The 8,756-nt window shown below is 35.7% G+C and overlaps 2 protein-coding genes across 2 annotated transcripts; both read left to right on the forward strand.

The window, feature by feature from the left end:
- Nucleotides 1–3,058: 3,058 nt before the first annotated feature.
- LOC113474016 (RNA polymerase II-associated protein 3-like) lies at nucleotides 3,059–4,960 on the forward strand. The gene has a single exon (XM_026836256.1). The coding sequence runs from the start codon at nucleotides 3,223–3,225 to the stop codon at nucleotides 4,654–4,656; it is 1,434 nt and encodes a 477-aa protein (XP_026692057.1). The 5' UTR covers nucleotides 3,059–3,222; the 3' UTR covers nucleotides 4,657–4,960.
- On the forward strand, nucleotides 4,955–7,087 carry LOC100180725 (succinate dehydrogenase [ubiquinone] cytochrome b small subunit, mitochondrial). The gene is made up of 4 exons (XM_002128272.5): nucleotides 4,955–5,051; nucleotides 5,413–5,559; nucleotides 6,265–6,403; nucleotides 6,797–7,087. The coding sequence occupies exons 1-4, from the start codon at nucleotides 5,012–5,014 to the stop codon at nucleotides 6,969–6,971; spliced, it is 501 nt and encodes a 166-aa protein (XP_002128308.3). The 5' UTR covers nucleotides 4,955–5,011; the 3' UTR covers nucleotides 6,972–7,087.
- The last annotated feature ends 1,669 nt before the right edge of the window (nucleotides 7,088–8,756 follow it).

Below are 8,756 nucleotides of genomic sequence, written 5' to 3' on the forward strand. Positions count from 1 at the left end.
TCAAGGTATGCTGGACCACTAAGGCCTAAGTTCACCTGATTCTGCCTCCGTAGATTTATTCTCGCCCAGTCAATCCTGTATGACGACTTATGCTGTGCAATACACCGCATGCTGTACGCCTCAGCCAAGTAGCGGAGGCTTGCGCGCAAGTCGCTGTTTCCTTCTTTTTTGTTCTGAAAGCTCTCTTAAGGCTCAGCGGCGCGAACACACGTTAGCTCATGCTCTCTCTTGCCATGAATTGTGCGATAAAAGAAGCCGGCGCTGCCTCTTTCATACAACAGCCCGGCGCTGAGCTAGCACGTCGGAGCCGAATGAATGTATGCCAAGATATATGTGTCAGTGAACAGACATCACCCCCAACGTCGTACATGTGGAAGGCGGGCGTAAAACAATGACGTAATTTTTATTGTAAATATAAGATTATTATATATGAAGTTAGATATTTCAGCTAACATCTGGAAATGAGCAATATTTGACAAAAAATGAGTTGTGGCTTTAAATTATGGATGGAGTTTGGTTAAACATTTGTCAGATTTGAAGCGCTAAAAAATGCATATTGCAAATGCTTTGAAAATGGAAGATAATAAAATGCCTTGTGGTAATGGCGCTGTGCGAATTGATTAAGTAGATCTGAGAATTGCGTAAGGCCTTCGAATGTACCTGCGCGGCTGCGCCCCAGCCTTATAGCAGAGAGAAAGGCTGCGAGAAGCGGCGGTCTGTCGCTGTTAAGTCGGCTCGCTTTGTTTCTTTGCCTTTGGTTGACCAGCGTTCGAATTGAAACGAAGAGAAAGCAGAAAACGTCCCAGCTCTGGCGACTGCCTCGTGGGTGATGGTAAGCGAGAGGTTTCGGAGGCAGTTTAAACAGGTAGAAATCACGTGACGTCTAGACACCACAGAGCTTGTTAAATAATGAATAACGTCGATTTCGCCGGTCGCCGGGTCACATTGGAAGAGCGCGGATGGACGTGACTCCTTTCAGGGAGCGTTCAATCAAAATTTCTAAAGGGGGTTGAACGTTGTGGCAGGTTTTCGCGCACTATACTGTTAAACTAAGTTTATACGATTTATAGTACAGCACATGTTTAAGTGTATTTGATTTGTACAACCACCTTATTCTTTAATACACCAACAACGCCACTTAAACGAAACTATTTAATCGTCTTTTATCTAAAATTCTAACCCCTGACTGGATACTAACTGATCAGTTGATATTTTATACTCTTTATTTAAATCGTAAAACTTTTGATTTCCACGCTACAAGAAAGATATAAAACAGTTTCGTTTTAAGGAATACGTTTATAGAAGAAACACGCACATTTTAAAACTGCTTTAGCCTGCATTTATTATAGTGGGGTGGGGGAAGATAGGACACCTTTTTATTCTATTTTCCGTCATATATGGCAGTAAAAGAAGAACAGTCAAAGAATAATACAAACGTATTCTCACGACTCCCATGGACCGTTGTTAATTGTTTAAAACACGATCAGGATATTTGGATAATTAGTGCTAAAAGTGTCCCATCTTCCCCCACCCTACTATACAATCAATACTAAGTTTTATGTGCATAAAATTTACCATTTTTGACTTCATACTGGAAAAAAATAACTTTAGATTAATATTATTTTTTACTACACGTTAAAATAAACCTAGTTTAGTGCTGCTTGTGTAGTTTAACGTCGGTATAGTTTGACCTATATAAAAAAATCGCTTCAGAACACCCAGGTAACAAACACGTACAAAACCCATCTTGAAAAATAAATTAAACGTTGTATGAGTCGCTCTATTGTATGTTCGTATTATAAATATCATAAAAGAAATTATTGAATTTCTTAACCCTCGTATGAACCATAATTGTTAGCGTTCCATTCACCGCAACACCATTAGCGGCCTTCCCATGTAGTCCTGTATTGTTACTATTGTATGCATTTGCTTTGATTGGCTATTAATAACTGAGTGTGAAACCTAAGAAACAGAAACGGCAACAGGTATAGTAGGGTTGGGGAAGACAGGACACATTAAAAACGTAATACTAAAATATCCTGACCGTGTTTTAAACAACTTACAGCGGTCTATGGAAGCCGTAAGGATACGGTTTTATATTTTTTTTAATTTTCTTTGTTTACTATCAGATGGGACGAGAAAGTAGAATGAAAAGGTGTCCCATCTTTCCCCACCCCACTGCATACAGCATTTTAATTGTATTTAACTATAAATATATAGGTTATTTTAATTAATGTACAATATAAACTATTAACCGCAAGGTGATTTAAACAGATCTTAATAGTTTTCTTGTTTTTTTTTAAGGTTTTTAACATGTTTTGTGTTGTTTTTTTTTGTTATTTACCATCTTTTTGTCATTTTTTATTAAACTTTTTCTTTACTTAAAACATCACATCATTGTTTTCCAAAGCTGTACTGTTTATACTTCTGAACTAATTACACTTTTCGCCTCTTAAATAATTTTACACAGACTTATATCTAGATCGACGTGATCGATTTTACAGGCATCCCAAATGTGTACACCGGGGGCATGAACATGGACATTTCACGTAAACGCACGGGAGGGAGTTTTCTCCGTAACAAACATATCAGGTGACCAACACTACGGGAAAGAATAGGTGTTAATATATTAAAACAGGAGTATACTGTTGAACAAGATGTTATACCGTTAGGGCCTAAAACCTATATTTCCTGATCGTGTTTTAACAATCAACAACGTTATTTTAGGGTCGTTTGGCTCCGGTTATTCTACCAAAAAAGAACAAAGAATTAAAATATGATCCTTCTTAAACCTACTTACTGAATTATTTATTTCTCAATGTATTTTTTTTTTTTGAATAAAACAATATACATAATCTTAAGAATGTTGTGTCACTGTTAGAGGCATACCTTTGATAGAATCGTTGACGTTTAATCTCCGTTCTTTAAAAGAAATTAAACCCAATTTAATAAACATGCTTATATCATAGATAATACATATGTATTATCTATGCTTATATACGGACTTTGGTTTTACTAATACGATTTCTGTGAAGTAACTTGGTCGTTTTTCTTTCAACCCTTAGGTAGCGGTAGAGTTCATTAATTTTGTATTCAGCATTCTAGTTTAAGTTGCGTTGCAATTTTATCGCTCGTTTTCGAACATTTTTCGATAAACTTATAAAGTAATTTTTACAAAAGGTGAGAGCGGGGTTCCTTTATTCATACATTCCAGCAAGCAATATGAATTCGCCCATGGATATGCTTAAGCTGCAAATGAACGTGCGAGAAAACGCGTCTGAAGTCAACGATTTCTTGAGAGATCTGGACTCGTGGGAGACGGAAATTAAAAAGAAAGACAAGGTTTATAACCAAATGAAACCGCAAAATCAAGAGAAGGTTCTGCAACCAATAAGACGGGGAGTTGCTGCGCAAAAGAAAGAAACCAAAAAGTTGCAAGAAAAAGAGCCTACAAAGAAGGCAAAGAGACTAAGATCTGGAGACTATAGGTCCTGGGATAAGTTGGATGTTGATGCAATGTTGGAAGAAATTGATAATGAAGAAAAAGAAGAAGAAAAAGAAATAGAGGTGGAGAGTGAAAAGAAGAAGCTAGAATTCTCAATAAAGGCAAAAGAAGAAGGGAACAAATATTTTAAAGCTGGGAAATATGAAGATGCGGTAAATTCTTATACCAAGAGTATGGAGTATGACCCAACCAATGCTATTTTCCCTGCAAACAGGGCAATGGCATATCTTAAGCTTCAAAAGTTTATCGAAACTGAAGCTGATTGTACTTTGTCACTTTCCCTTGACCCTGCTTACACTAAAGCTTATCTTAGAAGAGGTAGTGCCCGAGTTGCTATGGGCAAAGTTGCCAGTGCGGTTAAAGATTTCAACGACGCTTTAAAACTGGAGCCGAACAACAATCAAGCACTGAAAGAGCTTGAATTGATTAAACATGAAGGAAATAAGGATTTAAAACAAGAAGATACTAAACCTAAAGATATGAAGAGAATTCCAAAGAAAGGTGTTGTGTTGCCTGTTATTAAAGCTCCAAACCGTCGATCCAAAAAACCTTTACGTCGAATTCATGTCACAGAAATCCCGGCTACAAATACAGCAGTTGATTCATCAAAAACAAATTCTGAAAACACAATTTCAAAGTTTGAACACAAGTCATCAAAAACGGAATCTGACACAACTACAACTAAATTAACACCATCTAAAGAAATGAGCAGTGCAAGGTCAGCAAGGATACCAGAGGAAAGTTCTATCCAAACTAACAAAGCTACAACCCCCACCCCAATCCCAGCAGCACCTACCACATGCTTCCAGTTCCATGCTGCATTACGTTCATTACAGCACAACACTAAAGCAACTTATACATACTTACAACAAATACCTACTTCTACATTAAACAAATTACTCAAAGATCAACTAGAACCTTCTGTCCTGATGACCATAATACGCTGTTTCTCAGATTGTTTTAGTAACAATGAAGACTTTGCAATTGCATTTCTTACAGCTATGTCCTCAGCAAAGCGATTTGACATGATCATTATGTTTCTTTCAAAGTCTGACAAAAATGAAGTCAAATCATTATTCGAGCTCATGGAAAAAAGTTACGCTAAAGAACATGAGAAAATTGCTTCTTTATCAAAGAAATATTGTTCATGATGTGTTTGTTTGTTTAACTTGTTTAACTGAAACCTATTTAAAAACTATATTATATATATAGCATAAGTGAGTGACTTTGTTTATGTCTGTCGTAGTGTTAGGCTTCTAGTTACTAGTATGTGCCATAACTTATGGTGGGAACTTCTTAACTTGTAAGTTGTGATGTCTTTGCTACATTTCTATACAACATCCAATTTTGCTTTTGTTGTTTTACCAAGTTAGAAATGTTCCATTTATAAAACATATATGCTGCAAAATGCAAATATTTCAGTTTTACTTATCACTGTTTTTTGTATTCATGTAGTTTATAAAGTGACATAGGAACAGTTATATAAAGTGCAATCTGATCCTAAAAATGAATTTTGCTGCATTAAGAGTTGTCAGATGCATGAAAGGTAAGCACAAGTTTTTATCTAATTATTTATAAATATTGTTTTTTATTAATCAATATTAACATGCATTAATACCACTACATCATAACTTACTCAAGTTACTGCAACCCAATATAGTTATATGTCAACTTTCACCCAAATCCCAGACCCCATGGCATGCCTTGCCTTAGAACCTTACCCATAAATAATAGAATATACTTTCAGCGGAATGCTGTAATGGGCCAACTATGGAATTAATCCTAGGTTCCCTGGCGTGTCTCCCCGTAAGACCTAGCTCATAAAAAATATTTGCCACTCGAATTTGTTGGTTTATGTTAACACAACTATTATGATCTAAAAACACCATAAATGTTTTCCATTCCAGTGCAGTCCATAGTTGCTGGTCACAGAGTTCCACATGTACTTACATCATGCATTAGACAACCAATTCAAACCATCAATACATCATCAGCACATAATGAGATCAGTTCACAAGAATCATTTGAGTTACGACACCAAGTATCTTCTATGAGTAAGTAGAGTACATTCAAAAGTTTGTGTGCCTTTTCTAGCGGGCTACTGCTCTAATGACTGTCGTTAAGCTGAAAATTTCGATCTTCCCATTGTTAAATATTTTAGATGATCCCAATTCCTAAAGGATAAATAAAATGATGATACTTTATAAGTTTATTGTTATGCTTTATTCATTCTTGCTTCAGGGACAATTCGGCATGCTACACCATAAATACGTGACATTTGCCCATTGCAGTAGTTTATTTATATACCTTATGTTCTCTGTTACTGGTTTACTGGAGTACCAGTGCCTTATTGTGTTACTAGTTCTGTGCCTGCGTCTTTATATACCTCATGTTTCTGCCAAAAGTATATATATATATATACTAGTGGTCCTAATTTACCATGGACTATGACTTTATACACCTCTTCTCTGCACTGGTGAGTTGCTGCACTGGTGAAGTAATGCAGCATTAATCAGTAATCATCATAGCAATAAAAATTTCCAAAATGTAGGCGATATTTCTCTAGTTCCTACATGACTGGTGTACATAAATTAAAAAAAAACAAACAAGAAAAACAACCTTTACTAGGTAATAAATCTCATGTTTGCACTGGTGTATTGCCAAATATGTTGTATTCCTATTTATTATCTCTCAAAGAATAATATCAATTAATCTTAAAATGTAGGTTACCCTTTATTCTTGCATGTATTTATTTCCAGAGAAAAACAACACTAACTGGGTGATGTACCGAGCTGGTTCCGTTGGTTTGTTAGCAGCTGTTGCTGGTTGTTTTATTTGTCCCGGAAATGCTATCGTTGATTTTGCAACCATCACCTTGATTGTACATCACAACTACTTGTATGTGTTTTGTTAGTTTTCTTAGTTCTTTTTAATTTCCTTATGGCCTAAATAATTGGCCAACCCAGGTTTAAATTCTAGTTCTGTTTTTTTTTTGTAAGCCTTTTTTTATTTTTTATGAGTGGGATAGTGGACCAACATCACCAACTCGAACCTAATTACTAGGTTGTGGCTCAGCGTAGGACCTCTCCCATTTTTACCCACTGCCAAATCCATATGGCCATTAGAACATTAATTCATTTAATCGTTTATTTATAGTATGACTGAGTTTTTTTAATCAAATATAGCATTTCAAAATGTAATTTCTTAATTAGAATATTTTTACTGTGTTGAAACACATACACAGTTATGTGTATTAACTTGACATTGATCTAACAAATCTTTTATTACTAGTGGTATCAAGTCAGTGTTGGCGGACTACATGCCCTTGTTCTTCAAGGACGGCTTCACCAACATGGTGATGATTGCATGGCTTATCATAAGCATTGTAACACTGGGGTTACTTTATGCTTTTAACTACAACAACATTGGCTTTTCAAAAGCTGTCAACAATTTCTTTAAGTTATAGTTTATTGTTTCGTTTGATACAAAGTCAAATCACGCTGTACATTACGAGCAGTTCCGTTTCGCAAAGTTCGCCATGTTTCATTTGTTGATAAATATAAGTTGATAATCAAGAGTGTATAAAGTATGCACGAGTTGTTTGAAGGCAGTTGTAGAGAATGCAAAACGAATATCTGCTGAATTAATGAAGTAAGATAACTTCGTTCTAATAAGTGACCACGTAATACAATTAGCATAATTTCAATTACCTCTTTTACAACCACGGTCGAATAAGCTCGACCAAAACCGAACCAAAAGTAACTAACAAAGGGGATTTCGGTGACTATTTGTGACCGTGTAGCAGTATTTGGAAGGCATTTATAGATATGTTATATCCCATGAGCCATGACGGTACAAAAAATGAATGTTACTTGCTTTATCCTTGCGTGGCCAGAAAACGACAGTCGCTATAACACGGGTGTTTATACACCTCTTGTCAGCTTACGAGTAACCAAGTATATGTTACTTTGTCGGTGATTTTTTTCTAGATGGTTTATGTGTAACTGATAATTTGGACTATATCACTATACTCATCAGTGACCACTGGGTTGGAGCAATTGTCGTGTCTTGCCCGAGAACACATACGCTCGCAATGGTAGCAGAGACGAGCCTTGAATTCATTACCTCTGAGTTGGAGGTGTGCGCGCTTACCAACTGATGTGGTACGGCGCCAATATATTCACTACATTATATGGTAGAGTAGACTAGTAGAGAAAGATGATGTGACACCAAATTAAAATATTTGTATATCAAAAGTAATCTGCAAGTTGTAGTTAACCTATAGCCTATACCGAAACTAACCGACCAGGTAAAAAACTGCGAAATAGTAAGGTACTAATTTTGAATGTCGCAAAAATAATACAAAAGCCGATGAAACTTTGTAGCTTGCGAGTGTGTACTATAGTTTCATAGCTTCATAGAACAATCGTAGATACTTCGTACAGTTTGATTTTGTTTCATAAAACTAGTTTTAGTTTTGTAAAAAAACACTGAGATATAAACATGATGAAAATAGGCCGGGGTCAATATGATTTTAATTTGTGACAAAAACAACAAAAAATATCGGTTTAAAGTTATATATATAAAGTTTACATAGCAAAGAAACTAGCACAGCGGGTTAAATTCGGTAGATTAAATACAAGTTGCAGAATACAGTTTATTGTGTTCCAACTTTCCCCACCCTACTATATGATTTTATAATCCTTTAGATGATTTTTTTACAACCAAATTGGTTAAGAAAATAAAAAGAAAACGTGTCCCATCTAACCCTTTTTATCAAATAGGTACCCGGCGTATAAAAAGGTCCGTCTTTCTCCACTGTACTGAATGTGGACTTTAATATTTTTATATCGGTATATGGACCATGTTAAGGATGAGATATGGAAAATAATGTAATTCGTCCATTTAAAAATATTGGTAAACAAGTTATCTTCAAAACTAATCTATATTAAATGTGGATGTGCTGGAATATAAGAGTCCACGAATGAAAATCATTACAAAGGAAATAGACTATGCCTGCTATAATGGTCATTAGTCGGTTATTAACACAAAACAATGCCTCTCTGCCTGACACATTCAATAGTCGCTTTTTACCAAGTAATTTCGTGGAGTTCACGTATTGTTGTTTGAAATGTTATCGGTAGATTTGCAATGTAGGGTTTCGCTGTGCTTTGGGTTTGGTGAACATTACAATGTAGGCATGGCCTAGTATAGCTCTATTAAACAGTGTGGAAGTTAGGACAGAGTAGAC

Source organism: Ciona intestinalis, chromosome 10 (assembly GCF_000224145.3).
Source record: "Ciona intestinalis chromosome 10, KH, whole genome shotgun sequence".
Taxonomy (NCBI): domain Eukaryota; kingdom Metazoa; phylum Chordata; class Ascidiacea; order Phlebobranchia; family Cionidae; genus Ciona; species Ciona intestinalis.